At 38.1% G+C, this 19,959-nt stretch overlaps 1 protein-coding gene across 4 annotated transcripts in view; it reads left to right on the forward strand.

Annotated features, from left to right (window-relative positions):
* The window catches only part of LOC308606377 (uncharacterized protein), a 67,306-nt gene that overhangs the window by 24,508 nt on the left and 22,839 nt on the right, over positions 1-19,959 (forward strand). For 3 of the 4 annotated variants that reach the window (XM_081217183.1, XM_081217185.1, XM_081217186.1), the window contains exons 2-3: positions 10,526-11,279; positions 18,811-18,883. Coding sequence is in view for 1 of the 4 variants with exons in the window: in XM_081217186.1 (XP_081073312.1) it covers positions 18,875-18,883 (9 nt within the window). In the remaining 3 variants the exon portion in view is untranslated. Of the gene's footprint in view, positions 1-8,339; positions 8,445-10,525; positions 11,280-18,810; positions 18,884-19,959 lie in introns of those variants that run through there. The other variant, XM_081217184.1, reaches the window with a different exon arrangement.

Here is a 19,959-nt window from a genome sequence, read left to right on the forward strand (position 1 = left end):
GGAAATGGAGTGATATATACTTGGCCTCTTCAGAAGCCCCAGCACACAATGTCACATGATATAAAAATGTTACAGACTATCCTACGCTTTTATGATCTTGCTTATAGTGATTTCCATAAATAGCTTTTGGGAGGAGAAAAACCCAGACTTGCCACAACATGATCTATAAGAATGAATGAGAAAACCCTATGCTCACTTTCCAGACCAAGGGGACTTAATACTTGGACCCAAGATAGTTGAAACCATGGAAGAAAAGTTTCTATTAGGCAGCAGTGGGATGGACAGAACTGGAAGTGTTAAGAGAGAGGACTGAAAATGATTAGTGAGCATTTCCTACTATACTCAAGCCTCTAGTCCGGTTGTCACACCCACATTTTGCTCACTCAGCCCCCTCAAAAGGTAGACTCAGATTAAGAAGCCAGTGGAGGTTTGAGTTCAAGATGTTGACATAAGATGCTCCTTAATATACCACCTCCCACAGACACACCAAATCTACAGCCACCTATGGAATAATTCCCTCTGAAAGAAATCCAGAAAAGAGCTGAGTGACTCCTACATATCAGGAAAATGAGAAAAAATCCCCAGTGAAACAGGTAGGAAATTCTGAGACACAAACTCACCATAAACCCCACTGCTGGCACAGTGACACACAGTCAAGAGAGAACCCAACTCCCAGCTTCTCCCTGAGGGGTAAAAGGTTTGGACCACATATCTGGCACCCTAACTTTTAAGAATTCCACCTGAGAGACAGACCCCCAAAATATCTAGCTCTGTAAGCCAAAGAGGTGTGTCCACAAGACTCACAAGACGATAGTGAACTAAGAAAGAGTTCTTAACAGTCTTGTGAAGAATCACTGTGGCTATTATCCCAGGGCTTGGTGCAGAAGCAGCAGACTAATTTTGTCTTTTAACCTTCATACTAGATTTATAAGTGATTAACCTACCACCATTACAACATTAGATTATTCTGAACTTAACTAAATAGTTACCTTTACCAGTGAGATTTATACTTTCATGTTTTCCTGTTACTAATTAGCACCCTTTCTTTCATCTTAAAGAAGTTGGCCAGACAGCAGCTTTTAAAGTATGCAAATATAAACTTTCCTGGTGGTCCACTGGTTAAGACTCTGCGCTTCCATTGCAGGGGGCACAGGTTCAATCCCTGGTCAGGGAACTAAAGACCCCGCATGCCCCGTGGTATGGCCAAAAAATTAAAATTAAAAAAAAAGTAGCAGATATACCTCTTCTGGGGAAGACTAGGAGGTGGGTGTTTCTGTCTGCTCCCTCTGTATTAACCCCTGGAGGAATAGCCAGTTAAGAACTGCTTAGTTTTGTTTTGGTTTTTTGCTACCATCCCATTGAACCCATGAACACAAGCACCACTGGCCACCAGAGTCAGGCTATAAGGAATGTGTCCTCTGGACAGCGGCCACCATAACCAGGGTGCCAGACTTGTGCACAAGCTCCTTTCAAGAAGACTCCAGCATGCAGGTGCAGAGGGAGAGCATAAAGATGGGGCCAACTGGTGTCCTGGTCTCTGGGGAGAATTGCAGTTAACCCCTATATATGTGTTAAATTAGAAGCATACCCCTCAGGCTGCAGCTTTTAAGATGAGCAAATAGGCCTCTTTCACTGAAAGACTGGAGTTTCAAATAAACAACCTAACTTCACACCTCAAGAAACAAGAAGAACAAATTAAGCCCAAATTTAACAGAAAGAAGGAAATAATAAAGATCAGAGTAAATAAATAAAGACCAGAAAAACAATAGGAAATATCAACAAAACCAACAGCTGATTTTTTAAAAACATAACCAAAATTGACAAACCTTTAGCTATACAAAGAAAAAAAGAAGACTCAAATAAATAAAATAAATAATAATAGAGATGTTACAACTGATACTACAGAAATACATAGGATCATAAGAGACTGCTATGAATATGCCAACAAGTTAGATAATCTAGAAGAAGTGAACAAATTCCTAGAAACAACCTACCCAGACTGTACTGAGGGGCTTCCCTGGTGGCGCAGTGGTTAAGAATCTACCTGCCAATGCAGAGGACACAGGTTCTGGTCCAGGAAGATTCCACATGCCGCAGAGCAACTACGCCCGTGTACCACAACTACTGAGCCTGGGCTCTAGAGCCCATGAGCCACAACTACTGAAGCCTGCGTGCCACAACTACTGAAGCCTGCGCGCCTAGACCCTGTACTCTGCAACAAGAAAAGCCACCACAATGAGAAGCCCTCTCACAGCAACGAAGAGTAGCCCCCACTCGCCGCAACTAGAGAAAGCCTGTGCACAGCAACGAAGACAGAATGCAGCCAGCCAGCCAGCCAGCCAATAAATAAATAAATAAATAAATAAATAAATTTTAAAAATCTATAAAAAGACTATATTAGGAAACAATAGAAAATCTGAACAGGCCAATAATGGGTTAAAAAAAAGTGAATCAGTTATTAAAAACCTCCCAACACAGAGAACCCCAGGACCAGATGGTTTCACTGGCAAATTCTACCAAACATTTAAAGAATTAATGTCAATTGTTCTCAAACTCTTCCCAAAAACTGAAGAGGAGGAATATTTCCAAACTCATTTTACCACATCAGCATTAACCTGATACAAAAGCCAGAAAAGGACAAGAAAAGAAAACTGTAGATCAATATCCCTGATGAATGTAAATGCAAAACTTCTCAACAAAATATTAGTAAACTGAATTCAAGAACACATTAAAGGATTAAACATCATGACCAAGAGAAATTTATCCCTGGAATGGAAGGATGGTTCAACATTCACTAGTCAATAAATATGATACTCCACAATAATAGAATAAAAGGTTAAAATCACATGATCATCTCAATAGATGTAGAAAAATCATTTGACAAAATACAATGTCCTTTCATGATAAAAACCCTCAAGAGGGGGCTTCCCTGGTGGTGCAGTGGTTAAGAATCTGCCTGCCAATGCGGGAGACACGGGTTCGAGCCTTGGTCCAGGAAGATCCCACATGCCATGGAGCAACTAAGCCCGTGCGCCACAACTACTGAGCTTGTGTTCTACCACCCATGACCACAACTACTGAGCCCACATGCCACAACTACTGAAGCCTGTGCTCCTGGAGCCCATGCTCTGCAACAAGAGAAGCCACTGCAATAAGAAGCTTGTGCTCCACAATGAAGAGTAGCCCTCGCTCACCACAACTAGAGAAAGCCCATGGGAAGCAATGAAGACCCAATGCAGCCAAAAATAAAAATTTAAAAATATGTTAAAACCCTCAAGAGATTGGGTATAGAGGGACTATACCTCAACATAATAAAGGACATGTATGACAAAACCACAGCTAACATCATACTCCACAGTGAAAAATTCAAAGTTTTCCCCTATGATCAGGAACAAGACAAGGATGCCCACTCTCACTACTTCTATTCAATATAGTACTGGAAGTCCTAGCTAGAGCAATTAGGTAGGACAAAGAAATAAAAGGCATCCAAGTCAGAAAAAAAGTAGTAAAAGGGTTTATTTGTAGATTATATGATTTCTATATATAGAAAATCCCAGACAACCATAAAAACTGTTGGTACTAATCAACAAATTCAGTAAAGTTGCAGGGTATAAAATCAACAAACAGAAATCAGTTGCATTTCTATACAATATCCATGAAACATTTGAAAAAGAAATATCCCATTCACAATAGTATCAAAGCCAATAAATATCTAGAAGTAAATTTAACCAAGGAAGTGAAAGATCTCTACAATAAAAACTATAAGACTTTGTTGAAAGAAATTGAAGAAGACACAAACAAATGGAAAGATATCTTGTGTTCATAGATTGGAAAAATTAATATTGTTAAAATGTCCATACTACCCAAAGCCATATATAGATTCAATGCAATCCATATCAAAATTTCAGTGGCATCTTTCACAGAAATAGAAAAAACAATCCTAAATTTTGTAGGGAATCACAAAGGACCCCAAACTGTCAACACAATACAAGAAAGAAGAACAAAGCCAGAGGCATCATACCCCCTGATTTCAAACTATACCACAAAGCTATATAGTATAAAACAGTATGCTAGTGGCATAAAGAGAGATACATAGCCCAGTGGAATAGAACAGAGAGCACAGAATTAAACCCCAACATATATGGTCAACTAATATTCAACAAGGGAGCCAAGCACCCTTGGTTTGGAATGGGGAAAAGGATAGTGTCTTCAACAGATGGTATCGGGAAAACTAGATAACCACATGCAGGAAAATGAAATTGGATCTCTATCATACATGACTAACAAAAATTAACCAGAAATGAATGGAAGACTTAAACATAAGACTTGATACAATAAAATGTCTAGAAGAAAACATGTAGAAGAAGCTCCTCAACATTGGTCTTGGTAATCAGTTTTTTGGATAGGACACCAAAAGCAAAGGCAACAAGCAAAAATCAACAAGTGGGACCACATCAAATTTAAAAGCTTCTGCATAGCAAAAGAAACAAACAAAATGAACAGCAAACTAAAGAATGGGAGAAAATATTTGCAAATCATATATCTGATAAGGGGTTAATATCCAAAATATATAAGGAATTTCATACTACTCAATAGCAAATAAAACAAACCATCTGATTAAAGAAATGGGCAGAGGGACTACATAGATATTTTTCTAAAGAAGGAATCCAGATGGCTAACAGGTACCTGAAAAGATGCTCAACACCACTAATCATCAGGAAAATGCAAATGAAAACCACATTGACACATCACCTCACACTTGTTACAATGGCTATCATAAAGAAGACGAGAGTTAACAAGTGTTGACAAGGATGTGGAGAAAGGAACCTCTTACACACTGTTGGTAGGAATGTAAATTTGTTCAGCCACTAAGGAAAACAATATGGAAGTTCCTCAAAAAGTTATAAAATAGGGCTTCCCTGGTGGCGCAGTGGTTGAGAGTCTGCCTACTGATGCAGGGGACATGGGTTTGTGCCCCGTCTGGGAAGATCCCACATGCCACGGAGCGGCTGGGCCCGTGAGCCATGGCTGCTGAGCCTGCGTGTCCGGAGCCTGTGCTCTGCAACGGGAAAGGCCACAACAGTAAGAGGCCCGCGTACGGCAAAAAAAAAAAAAAAAAAAAAAAGAACTACTATATGATCCAACAATCCCACTTCTGGGTATATACCCAAAGATAATGAAAACAGGATACTGAAGAGATATATGCACTTCCATGTTTACTGCATCGTTATTCACAATAGCCAAGGTATGGAAACAACCTAATTTCTCTTCAACAGTGAATGGATAAAAAAGAAGTGAGATATATATATATATCTACACACACACACACACACACACACACACACACACAGTGGAATATTATTCAGCCATGAGAAAGAAGTAAATCCTGTCATTTTCACAACATGAATGGACCTTGAGGACTTTATGCTAAGCAAGAAAAATCAGAGAGAAAAAGACAAATACTGTATGTTATCACATATATGGAATCTTAAAAAAGCCAAATTCATAAGAACAAAGAGTAAAATGGTGGTTAGCAGGGGCTGGGGGCATAGGAGAGAGATTAAGGATACAAACTTGCAACTGGTAGATAAATACGTCCTGGTGATCACTGGATCACCATTAGCACAGTACATTAGCACAGTACAGTGATTATATGCAACAAATTTGTATTATAAACATCACACTAGCTAACAGACTAGCTGTTAATAATTCCCACCACAAAAACGAAATGATAATTATGTGACATGATAGAGGTGCTAGCTAATGCTACAATGGCAATCATATTGCAATATATGAATGTATCAAATCATCATGTTGTATACCTTAAACTTACACAATGTTATATATCAAATATAATTCAATGTAAAAAAAATTAAATTCATAGTTTAAAAATTCCAAAAAGAAAATTCCAACCCAGATGGTTTTGCTATTGAAGTCCACCAAATAGTTAAACAATACATAATGGGAATTCTGCATAATCTCTTCCAAAAAAACAGAAGGGAAAATGTCCTAACTCATTTTATGAGGCTAGCATTACTCTGATACCAAAACCAGACAAAGACAGTACCCCCCCAAAAAAAAGTGAAAGCACAGACCAATTCCCTTGTTAACATAGACACAAATCTGCTCAACAAAAGTTAGCAAATCAAAACCAGCAATACAGTATGTATCACAAGCAAGTTGGGTTTATCCCAGGAATGCAAATCTGGTTTAATATTCAGAAATCAATTAATGTAATCCACCATATTAAACTAAAAAAAAGAAAAACCATACGATCATATCAACTTATGCAGAAAAAGCATTTGACAAAATTTAAGGTCTATTCATAATAGAAACTCTCAGCAACCTAGGAGTAGAAATGACTTTTCTTAACCTAATAGAGGACCTAACACTAGTGGTTAAAGATTGAATGCCTTCTCTCCCAGATCAGGGATAAGACAATGATGTCCACTCTCATTGCTCCTATTCAACATCATACTGGATGTCCTAGCCAGTGAAATAATAATAATAATAATACCGCAATGTTCACTGCAGCACTATTTACAATAGCCAGGACATGGAAACAACCTAGATATCCATCAACAGAGGAATGGATAAAGAAGATGTGATACATATATACAATGGAATATTACTCAGCCATAAAAAGGAACGAAATTGGGTAATTTGTAGAGATGTGGGTGGACTGAGAATCTGTCATACAGAGTGAAGTAAGTCAGAAAGAGAAAAACAAATATTGTATATTAATACATATATGTGGAATCTAGAAACATGGTACAGATGAACCTACTTCCAGGGCAGGAATAGAGATGCAGAAGTAGAGAATGGACATGTGGACACAGGGGGGAAGGGGAGGGTGGGACAAATTGGGAGATTAGGATTGACATATATACATTACCATGTGTAGATAGGTAGCTAGTGGGAACCTGCTATAAAGCACAGGAAGCTCAATTCGGTGCTCTGTGATGACCTAGATGGGTGGGATGGGGGGGTGGGAGAGAGGTCCAAGAGGGCGGGGATATATGCATACATATAGCTGATTCACTTCATTGTACAACAGAAACTAACACAACATTGTCAAGCAATTATACTCCAATAATAATAATAATAACAACAATGATAACAATATGAAGAAGGAGAAGCAGCAGCAGAAACAGAAGCAGCATACTGTGGAACACAGTATGGTGGTTCATCAAAAAAATTAAACATTTAATTACCATATGATCCAGTAATTCCACTTCTAGGTATACCCACAAATTAATTGAAAGCAGGGTGTCAAAGAGATGTTTGTATACCATGTTCACAGCAGCATTACTCACAACAACCAGAAGATGGAAACAACCCACATGTCCTTCAAGAGATAAACGGATAAACAAAATATGGTATAAACATACAATGAAATATTATTCAGCCTTCAAAAGGAATGAAATTCTGATACAGGCTACAACATGGGTGAACCATGAAAGCATTATATACTAAGTTAAATAAGCCAGGCACAAAAGAACAAATATTGTATGGTTCTACTTACATGAGGTACCTAGAATAGTCAGATTCATAGAGACAGAAAGTAGTATAGGGGTTACCAGAAGGGAGGGGGGATCACTAATTATTGTTTAGTGTGTACAGAGTTTCAGGTTAGGATGATGAAAAAGTTCTGGAGATGGATAGTGGTGGTGGTTGGACAACAATGTGAATGTACTAATGCCACTAAACTATACATTTAAAAATGATTAAAATGGTAAATTTTATCTTATGCATAATTTATCACATACACAAAAAAGATAGGCCTAGCATGGAAACAAATCTGTTGGTCATGAGTCAGTAAATGTTGCTGAAGCAATCGTAGTGGGATATAGTTGCTCAAAAAGAAAAAAATTACAGATTAAGAGAAGATGGTCAATAACAGAATCCTAACTTTAAGAAGGCAAGTGGAAAAACAATTCACTATGTTTTTGTTGCTGTTATTATTTGTTTTAGTAATCAGAGGATTAGAATTAGAAAAATGAAAGAGAAGTTTGAAGGAAGTCAAGGAAATTGTCAAGAATGGGGTTGTGGGCTTCCCTGGTGGCGCAGTGGTTGAGAGTCTGCCTGCTGATGCAGGGGACACGGGTTCGTGCCCCGGTCCGGGAAGATCCCACATGCCTCAGAGCGGCTGGGCCCGTGAGCCATGGCCGCTGAGCCTGTGCTCCGCAATGGGAGAGGCCACAACAGCGAGAGGCCTGCATACCGCAAAAAAAAAAAAAAAAAAAAAAAAAAAAAAGAATGGGGTTGTGATACCTTTCTGAAAAGAAATGTGGTGAACACAAAGATCTTCATAACTAGATCTGTAGGATAAAATCCCAGAGGTGGGATTGCTCAGTCAAAGGATAAATGCAGTTGGAATTTTGAAAGATGCTGCCAAATTGCCTTCCAAATAGTTTGTACCAATCGGCAGTCCCTCTAACAATGTAAGTTTTCAAATTTTGGGAATATTTGCCATTCAAGTCTATAAGAAACAGTATCTCTACATAGTTTTAATGGCATTTATCTTCTTATGAATGAGGTTGAGTGTATTTTCATATACTTGAGAACAATATGTAGACTCTGTTCTGAGTATTTTTTGTTAATCTCGTTCTGTTTTTATTGGGTTATTAGTCTTTTTTGTTTAATCAATTTTTTGCGTGCTCCTTATATACTAGGGAGATTAGCTATTTGTTTGTAACAAAAAATGCAAATTTTTTCCAGCTTGTCACTTTAACTTTTTCTTTTTTTTTCATTTAGTAGCAATGATCAATCTTTTATGTCTTGGTTCTGGGATTTTGAAGTTAGGAAGGCCTTCCTCATTCCATGGTTATAAATTAATTCAAGTTTTCAGTCTTTGTAATTTATTTATTTTTTTGTTTAAGTTTTGACCCATTTGGAGTTAACTCTGGATTCAGTACATGGCATAATCTATTTTCTTTTTTCCAGAAAGGCTACCAAATTTTTCCTATTACCGTTATTGAAAAGTCCATTTTTTCCAACTGATTTGAGATGCCCCATTCACCAGACACTAAAACTCTTTATTTGGTTCCATTTTTGGATTCTCTGTTCTGTTCCACTGGTCTGTCCAGTCAGATAACAAGCCCGCATTATTTCAAATCTTGAAGTTTTAGGGTATGTTTTGTGATCTGGTAAGACTAGCCCCAACTGCCTCCCACTGCCTCTTTTTCCCCCAGATATACTGTCTATTCCTACCTTTGTCATTCCACTTGAACTTTAGAATAACCCCTATTTAGAAAAATATATTCTTTTCAATGGGATCATATTAAATTCATAAATTAATTTTAAATGACATGTTTATGATGTTAAAGATTTCTATTCAAGAATATGGTATAACTTTTCATTTGTTAATTCTTTGTGTCCTTCATAGTGTTTAAGTTTTTATGTAGGTTTTATTTATTTCTTGCTAAGATAATTATTAAGCATTTTATCCTATTCCAAGGTTTTGTTTGTACATATGAAGTTTATTTATACGAATTTTATACCCAACAACCTTATTTTCTCCTTTTATTTAAAACTACATTAAAAGTAACTGTAGTAATATTCTTGGAGAAAGTATCTTCGCAATTAGAAGCAATTTATTTCTACACCTAACAAAATCCACCTGGCCTGGGTGGGGGTAAACAGAAAAAAATTAGTAAATCCATTGATCTGACTAGGCTCCTTGAAGAACTTTAAACTTAAATTCCTTGATCTCTCTAGACCATGGTGTTTTCATCAGAAAATGGGAATAACACTCCCTAATTCATTTCTCTACTTGTTTCCAATGGCCGAAACTGCCCATCAAACTTTAAAGTCATTTCTTAGTCCAAGACTTCACAAATCAGCTCCCTTAGACCTCAACCCCTCCCCCAGGCCATTAAAAGAACACGTAAGATTGAATGGCTATGACTCCAGGGTCTGGGCTCTAAGCAAGAGCAAACACCCCATTAAAAAAAAAAGAAAATAGAAAAAAAGTTCCTTTCAAACCGACTTTCTTTTTAACGAAAGCGCTGTTTTTATTTCTATTCCATGATTGACGCTTCTGGTTTTACATAAAAGTCAAGGTTTCAATAATTTATTAGCTCAATTATGTAACCTTTCTCCCATCAAATCTAAAACAAAAAAAGAGAAAGAAAATGCTTCCAGATCTATTCTTCTTGTTATTGTTTTACAATGAGGCTCAGAGATTATTTTCCAATATACAATCCCAGTCATACATACGGTGATACTCATTTAAATAATCAAAGACACAGATACACACACACAATTCTGTTCCTGCCCCTCTCTACTACCCCCAACACCCTAAGTCACACACATCCGGGCTTTCGTTACTTGCCTCCTGCACAACCTGCCCCACACGCCCCCTCATGCTCCTCACTCCCCGACTACCACAGATAAATCAGTAAGTAGCACAGAATAGCATCAACCCCCTTCGCAGCATCGGAAGCGCATCCCGTTTGGCTTACCCCTCCCTGTTTCACGTTTAGCGATTCCTCCCCCTTCAACCTCCCCAATATCTTTGCAGGTTCCTGGTTTCCTCCCCTTTGTCCTCCCTGACTAGACTTGGGTCTCAGAAGCTCAGGTCCCACAAGCCCTCTGCACTGAGGAACCCCCAAACCAAACTCATGCCCGAAAAGCCAAAACGGCGACCCAGGATGCCTGCGCACTCCTTGGGCGCAGTGACACTCCCAGAAGTCTCCGGGATGTGACCAAGCGCAGGCTGTGAAGAATCAAGACGAATTTCAAACGACCCATCCACCGCTTTTCCTGCTCCCTAACTACATTTCCCAGAAGGCTCGGCTGTGCAAATTATCTCCCTTTGAGGACTAATTCTTTTCTTCCAGAGCCTGTTCAACTCCAGGGGATAATAGGGCGGGCCCGGAAAGTCCATTTTCAAACGTTTCAGAGTGAGCTTCTTTGGGAGTCACTGCCCGAGGCTGAGCCAGGCTCCGTGAGGCCTCCGATGCGCGGTTTGATGACGGAATGCAATCCTTTCGGCTGGGTCGCAGCTGAGCTCTGAGGCGAATCCGGGCGGCCGGCGGCCATCTTGCTCACCACAGGGACGTCTCTGACTACACTTCCCAGAGGACTTCTCGGCAAGAACGTTATTCTCGCTCGAATTCAGCCTCAAAGTCACGCGCTGGCGGGACCCTGAGGTCTGCACGGGTGACTGTTCCAGTCCTGTGGAAGGTTCTGCTGCTTTGGAAGCTTGGAAGACCTGAAGTGGGGAACCAGAGGAGAGGGCGGGACCGGAGCCTCGGCTTTGTACCGCTGAGGAGGTGAGTTTGAAATTGTGTGATTGTGTCTGTGTAGTGGTATGTGATGAATGAACGCGTGATTGTGTCTGGCTGTTCCTGTAGTGAGCGTGTGTGTGGTTCCAGCGATAATCGTGTGCAGCACAATCTGAGAGCCTGTGACTGCTGGTGTGATGGGATGCGACCCGGTGATGTGCGTGTAATCACGTGCGGCATTGTATGTGGGGGTGTGAGGAGCTTGTGACTCGGTGGATGTGATAGCGTTTGTCGCCGTAGAGGGGTGTGACTGTGCGACTGTGGGCTGCAGAGTACACGTGGGGGTACCTGTGGATACTGTGTGGTTTTAATCTGTGGTTAGTGTGATTGTGACTGTGCGACCATGTGCAGGTGTGCAGTGCCAGTGACAGTGCCGGTTGTGACTGACTGTCCTCTTGGTAAATGTGTGATTGTGCTTATGTGACCATTTGAGGCCCTGGGTATGCGTCCCTGTTGTTGGGTTGTGGGTTATCTCTAGCTTATGTCACCATGGTGATTTAAGTTTGTGTGTGATTATGTTTGTGTGACTGGCTAAATGTATGAAGTTTTTTCGCTTATGTTTACCTCTTTAAGCATTATACTGTAGTTTCCCCCGTTTTTAAACTTTATATGAATGCTGCCATACTGTCTTTTATCTCTTACTTTGCTTATTTGTACAACTATGTTTTTGAGAATTATGCATATTAGATCTAATAGTGGTTCATTTGTTTTCCTTGCTATATTGTATTCCATCCTTTAAAGTATACTACTATTATTCATCCCTTCTAGTAATGATGGACATTTGAGTTATTTCTAGTTTTTGACTTTATAGACTATGCTGCCAGGAGCATTCTTTTACATAGGGTACACATGCATGAGTTTACCTACCAATCGAGTTGCTAGGTAATATATCTTCCACTTAACCAAATAGTGCCAAAATATTTACAAAAGAGGGTGCCAGATTTATATTTGCACAGCAGTGTTTGAAACATCTCATTGCTCCATGTCCCTACCAAAACATGGTTCTGATAGTTTTTTAAAACATTTTTATGACATATAGCATATATACAGTAAAGTACACAAATCTTCAGTATACAGCGATAAAACAGTTTCCTGGATCAACATAAAGAACTTTGCCAGCACCCCAGAAGATTCCTTCATGCCCCTTCCCAGTTATTCCTCTCCCAGAATCAATGTTCAGAATTCTATAACCATTAATTAATTTTACCCATTCTTGAATTGCATATATAAATGGAATTATATGGCATGTGTTCTTTTATGCCTGGCTTCTTTTGTTCCACATTATGTCTGTGAGATTCACTTATGTTGTTGAGTGTAATTGTACTTAGTTCTCATTACATTTCGGGGTATACTGCAATTTATTAATTGATTACACTGTTCAGGGACATTTGATATTTTCTAATTTGGGGCTATTACGAATTGTGTTGCTGCTATGAACATTCTACTGTGGTTTTGGTGAACACGTAAATGCTCTTCTCTTGAGTAAATATTTAGGAGTGGAATGGCTAAATCATTGGGCAGGCATTTTTTTGTTTTGTTTTGTTTTTTGGGGGCAGGCATGTTTAATGGATACTACCAATATCTCATGCTGTACCAATTTACATTCCATCCAGTAATGTATGAGAGTTTCAGGTGTTCCACATCATCTCCATTATTTGAAATTATCAATCTTTTAACCATTCTGGTGGATGTGTAGTGGAATTTTATCAGTTTCAATGTGCATTTCTCTGGTGTGTAATGATGTTCAGCACCTTTTCATATCTTTATTGGCCATTTGAATATCCAATTTTTAAAAGTGTTCTCTTGTCCTTTTAATTTTTTTCATTAAAAAAAAACCTTATTTTCATATTGTAAACATAGTGCAAAGAATTCCAATATACTCTTCATTCAGGTGTCCACATTACAATTATGAAAACCAGGAAATTTACCCTGATACAAGACGTTTGCTAATTTACAAACCTTATTTAAATTTTGCTAATTGTCTTATCAGTGCCCTGTTCTGTTCCAGAATCCAATCTAAGTTCCCAGATTGATTTAGTTGTCTTGTTTTGTTAGTCTCTTCCCATCTGACATAGTTCTTTAGTCCTTTTTATCTTTTATGACCTTGACACTTTTGAGGAGCACTGGCCAGTTATTTTGTAGAATGTCTTTCATTTGGATTTGTCTGCTGTTTCCTCGTGACTAAATTTAGACTATGCATTTTTGGCAAAAAGATCACAGAAATGATGTTGTGTTCTTCTCAATGTGTCATATCAGGAGTTATATCAGTATATCTCATTAGTGGTAATGTTGACTTTGATCACTTGGTTAAAGGTGGTGTCTGCCTGGTTCCTCCTTTGTAAAATTACTGTATTCCTCTTTTTAATTAATAAGTATCTTGTGGGGAGGTGCTTTGGGACTATGCAAAAATACTGTTTCTCATTATACTTTCACTCATCAATTTTAATATCCATTGATAATTCTTATCTGTAACAATTATTACTGTGATGTTTGCCTAGTGGTGATTTTCCCTTTCCATCATTCCTTCTACATTTATTAATTTAAATTCTAGTGTAAAGAAGAGTTGTCCCTTATTCCTCATATGTTTGTTCAATTATTTATTTATGAACCCATATATATATATATATATATATATATATATATATTATTCTATGAGTTCATAATCTATTATTGTTACATATTTTGTTGCTCAAATTGTCCCAGATTTGGCCACTAGGAACTCCTTCAGTTTGACTTCTGTGTCCTTTCAACATGCCATTATTTTTTTGAGCACTGTCTTACTTTCTGGCACGAATATGTTCCAGGCTTGTATTTTTCCCTCCTCTAGCCCTGGAATCAGCAATTTCTCCAAGGAGCCCTGGTTTCTTTTATTGGAGAGTGGATTTATAAACCAAGCTCTGGGCACTTGGTGTGCTCATTTCTACCTGGGTGTAATTCCTCTAATTCCTGGCAACGGGCAGAGCTAGAAAATAAGCAAATGTATATACACACATCTCTATCTATCTATCTATCTATCTATCTATCTATCTATCTATCTTTATTTGTATATATTTAAAAACCACCAGTTCATACTCATACTTTCAATTCCAGTTCAATACCATGGGATTCTGTCAAGAACTGTGAAGTATCTGAGATTTTACCCTACTTATAAGTTAAAAGTTAGCTTGGGCAGCTTCACGGATGCTGGTAGAAGACATGAGATTTCGAGTCAGAGATGAAAGTTTGCTGCTCATTGTGGTAGCAGTAGCCAAAGTATCAGTATTTTCCTTGCACTTGTTCACTTGCATCCATAGGGTGATACAAAATACACAGGTATTTATGTGCTCCCTTGAATTCAGGGAACCTGAATCTTTTATAATGGGTAATAAGCATGCCTGGCTTTTGCTCTAGAGAGAGACTATCTCTGTCCTCCAAGGCTGTTCATTATGTAAACATCTTGCAGAAATTATCCAGAATAATAGCACTTAGTCTCTGATCTGGCAACATGTGCAGAAACATGCAAGACTCATGGAGAATTGTCTCCCTTGAGGTTTGGCCATTTCCTTATTTGTAACTCTTTTCTCCAACAGTGAGAAACCTGCTTCTTAGTATCAATAATTTTTTTACACGTATCCTAGAATGTATATAAAGTAGTTGCAGAATTGCTAACCCATACTTGTGTAAAAAATAAATGTACTAAGTACAATAAAGTATTTGTGTTCTTTAACTTAACCTTATAGAGTCAAAACTGTTTCCAAAGTTACTCAATTTAGTTTTCTTCACTACCCTCTTCAGTATAGTTTTGTTACTCATTTTTCCTACATTTAGCTTTGTGTGTTACACTTAGGGTTCCTTCACATCCTGGTTGATTGTAACATGTCATAACATTTTGAGTATGAAAACATTAACATGGTTCCTGCCCACTTCTTGTACATAATCAGTCTGGTTAGTTTCTGTTTTTATCCTCCTGGTATTTCCTTTGCACAAGTGAGCAGATACTGGTACTCTTTTGAATGACCTCTTTTTTTTGCATTAAAGATAACATATTCTAGGTACTCTTTTTTTTTTTTTTTTTTTTTTTGTGGTACGCGGGCCTCTCACTGTTGTGGCCTCTCCCGTTGCGGAGCACAGGCTCCAGACGTGCAAGTGACCATGGCTCACGGGCCCAGCCGCTCCGCGGCATGTGAGATCTTTCCGGACCGGGGCACGAACCCGTGTCCCCTGCTTCGGCAGGCGGACTCTCAACCACTGCGCCACCAGGGAAGCCCTCTAGGTACTCTTTTGAACATTGCTTCTTTCACTTAATGACATATCCTGGACATTATTCTACTGCAATTCAAAGAGATACTAATAATTCTTTTTTTACAGCTACATAATATTCCTGATTTTGTTCATGTTATCATTTTTCATTCCTGATTTTTCATTCCTGATTTTGTTCATGTTATCCCTTTCTTTTTTATCAGTGCTGTTGGTAATAGATCTTTCATTCCTCTGGGTACTATCAATAATTTTTTCCTTTCTCTTTGGTTTTCAGCAGTTTGACTCTGATATGCTTGGTTGTGGTTTTGCTTTTGTTTTGTGTGTTTGTTTTGTTTACCTTCTTATATATTATTCTTCAGGTTTGCTGAGCTTCTTGAAACTCTTGTTGAGACTTTTAATCAATTAATCTATTCAAATTAAAAAAAAATTTTTTAATTAAAAATTTTTTTGCAGATCGGTCTCTCCCATAGGCTTTTTGTTGTTGTTGTTGTTTAATTTTTTATTTTAATTTTATTTATTTATTTTATACAGCGGGTTCTTATTAGTCATCAGTTTTATACACATCAGTGTATACATCTATTCAAATATTAATTCCTCTTCAATCTCTTCTCCTTCTGAGACTCCACTTAACGTTTGTGGTAGATCTTTTAACTGTGTCTCGTGTGTCTTTTATACTCCTGTTATTTTTTTTCTCCCACACTTCATGTGGATATTTTTTGTTGGCTTGTCTTTGAGTTCAGTGATCCTGTCTTCTGCTTGTCTGATCTCAAAACCATGCAATGACTTCTTTGTTTCTTAATTTGCCGAAATTTTATGGATTTCAATTCTGTTTAGTTTCTTTGTCTTATCATCCATTTGCCTATCTTTTCCTTGGTTGCCTTTAACATTTTAATTATAGCCATTTAAAATTATTTGTTTGCCAACTCCAGTATCTAAATTGTCTTTGGTTCTGCTGCTGTTTTCTGTTTTTATCTCCTTGCATGTCTAGTAATCTATAATTGTATGATAGATATTGTGTCTAAAGCAACCATGGGGACCAAAGCCAGCCACTACCTACTTCTAGCCTTCTCATTATATAAGAAAAATTAAACTGCTTTTCAGGTCTCTATTACTAACAGATAACTACAGTTCCTAGCATACAGGAAATTTTCACGGTAATACTGGAAATATTTAATACATTACATTTTTTAAATTAAAAGAGGTGTGTTATTTAGAAGAGTGCAAAATTCTCAAAAATTTTAAATCACTTATTAGATTGTAAGACTCTCTTCTGTGTAGTGGTATCTTTTGGCAGTGCTCCATGCCCCAGGTATGGTCACGTTGCAAATATATGATGGTCTTGGCCACAGAGATTGTTGGCTTTAAAAGGGAGGAGCAGATCCTCCAGATGCAAGAATTCAGCCTGGGAGGATACCATCTGGGGCAAAGATGAAGAGGGTTGGGAATGTGACAAACATAGTATGGAGCTACTGAAGTGAGATGTTTCCTGCCCATTCTGCTTGGAAGGTACAGCACTTGAGGAAGTCCCTTTAAAATCAGGGAAAGGCCAGGAAGAGAGACCAGAAAGGGGGACTTAAAGGTAAGGCGTATAGCAGAAGGAACTCTTTTCAAGTCTTTCTGGATTACTATTGATTCTTTAGTATCAACAGTGCCCTCCACAGTCCCCCCTTCTTCTTTTAGCACAATACCTGGCATGTAAGAGGCTATGTGGTTTTTAAAAATAGTAAGAACTTTGGGGCTTCCCTGGTGGCGCAGTGGTTGAGAGTCCGCCTGCCGATTCAGGGGACGCGGGTTCGTGCCCCGGTCCGGGAGGATCCCACATGCCGCGGAGCGGCTGGGCCCGTGAGCCATGGCCGCTGAGCCTTCGCGTCCGGAGCCTGTGCTCCGCAGCGGGAGAGGCCGCAGCAGTGAGAGGCCCGCGTGCCGCAAAAACAAAATAAAACAAAACAAAAAAAACCAAATAAAAATACTAAGAACTTAGTAAGTAGTAATAATAGTTATTTAAAGGAATGCTTTCATGTTTTAAGGAAGAAGCATTTGTGGATTACTTTGGTTTTCATTTCCTGGAATGTGTTTACCTGTGGGGGAATGCAGTGAGTAACTAGGGGTAGAAGAAGTAGCCATTAAATAATTTATAACATGATACCATGGTGTTACTTCCTGAGTGGTCAGTTTTACATGAAATTATTGATAAATTGTTTGTTGATCAAGGAGCTTGGTATATATAGAGGATGCTCACTGCCCTTTACACTTTTATAATGCTCAGTTTATTACATTCCTATATCCAATAAACAAAAAACCACAATTTTTCTTAAACATTTAAACATCGATGACAAATTCAGTTACTCCCCTTAAAGAGTTTTAGACTTCTATTAGTATAGAAGCACACAGAATATACACAATTATTATGAATTTTATTACTGTACTTATAGTCAAAAGCTATTCTAAAGCATCAGTGATGTGGGTTTAGTCCATGTCTATGTTATTTCTGTAGTTGTTAATTCCTTTATATTGTTATGCTAATTTTAATATCTTCCGTAAATTCTGTAAAATTACTTTGTTTGCTTTTCTAGATTTCAGTTTTCTTAAGTCAAGGCTCATTAACCCCAAAAGTCTTCTCAACTAGGCAAGATTAGAGGATCTGGTTTATCAACCAGATGTTTCTTGGTCAGGACTTGGGACCTGATTGTACAATCCAAGATCATTGAAAATTGGTTTGACCATTGTATATCCAAATTAAAATGCATATGATCAACTTTTAGGAGTTAATCATTCAGAATTTATATACAGGTAAAATGATATATGTACAAGAATATATATCACGGCATTGTTTGTTATAGTGAAAGACTGGAAACAACCCAAATGATCATTGGCAGCAAATTGGTTGAATAAATTAAAGTGTATCCATTTAGTATAATCCAATGTAGCTAAGAGAATTATGTACCTCTGAATGTACTAGTTGGGATCTGGTCCAAGATATATTAAGTAAAAATAGTAACAGTGTGTATAATATGCTATAATTTGTACTTCTAAAAAGTACATTTTTGTGTGTATATGTGTATATATACAAGCTATGTTCTCTAAACCATGTCAAGTTGTCCAGATCTATCTGACTCTAGTCAAAGCTTGAGGTTTCTGGAGTAGGTGATAATGAGAGATTTGCCCATTCTTCTCACTGATACCCCTCAACTGTTTTTGTGGAGTGAACAGAGGGGAAATGATCATTCTGGGAGCTATGAGGCAAGTGGGATCTTATATAGCTTCTTTTCGTCTCCTCCAGCTCTGCCTTTTTCCAGAAGAGGAACCCAGAGGAAGACTGGTCCTTTTCTGCAAATATCAAAGCCATGGCTCAGGTGAGATGCTGTTTCTTTTGCTCAAATAGAGTCATTTTTACCCAATACGTGTAAATATTTGCTTTCCTCATCATGAGCTTTTAGGTGTTTTAAAAAAACAATTTTCAGACAGTTTAGTTATAAGCAATGCCAAAGTTCTCTTACTCTTGCTCTAAAGAAAAGGTCTCTAATAAGCCAATTCAAAAATTTCTCTCTTGGTGGAAATATTTATAGAAAAAATAAGTGGTTAGATAATCATTGTTGGAAAAAAGGAAGGAATGTCTGGTTAAAGATCTTTATACTCTTAAATTACAGATAACTGTTAGAGGGCTGAGGGGTTAGATAACAAGATTAAAATCCATTAGAAAATTGCTTATGGAGTTCATCAAGTATCTTTATTTGTTCCCACAAATTGTTAATTACATAATGTAAAAACAGTCTGACTGAGACCAGGTTTGGAAGAAAGTTTTTTTCACTGGTTAACATGGTCCCCCTTGAGGAACCTGACCCCTATTTCCTCCTAAACAACCCAGTGCCCTCCATAGTCCCCCCTTCTTCTTTTAAACAGTGTTTACAAATCCATTTAGTAAGTCCTTCAGCATCTTCTATCAGAGTTGTGTCAGAAATCTTGGTAGAACAGAAATGTGTTTTCCATTTGTTAATCTAATTTGCTTTGGACAGTGATTTGATAGGATGAAGATGGGTAATTAGGGGCACCTCATAGGGAAAAGCCCTGATCATCTCCACAGACCTAGGTTTTCCAGTAAGAAAGTATGTGGAATGGTTTTGTTTGATTTCATTCTTAACACACAGAAAGATCTCCTATGTATGAGACTTTCAGGTTTGAAGGTATGACTGGTGGTTGGTACAAAGCTCTGACACCCCACGAGATCATCCATGATAGACATCAGTAATGCCATTGTGTGAAACTGGATCACGTTCTGCCAAATTCCTGTAGTTCAGGAACAAAGGAAATTTACAGTTGAGCAATGGGCGGTTTTAGGTGAGATTGGGCCAACGTTGGGAAGGTCTTTAAAGATCACCTTCAGTCTCAACGTCTGAAAGCAAAGGAGAAGTTGTCATTTATGTCCATATTA

The sequence above is a fragment of the Mesoplodon bidens genome (assembly GCF_964165515.1).
Source record: "Mesoplodon bidens genome assembly, chromosome: 18".
NCBI lineage: Eukaryota > Metazoa > Chordata > Mammalia > Artiodactyla > Ziphiidae > Mesoplodon > Mesoplodon bidens.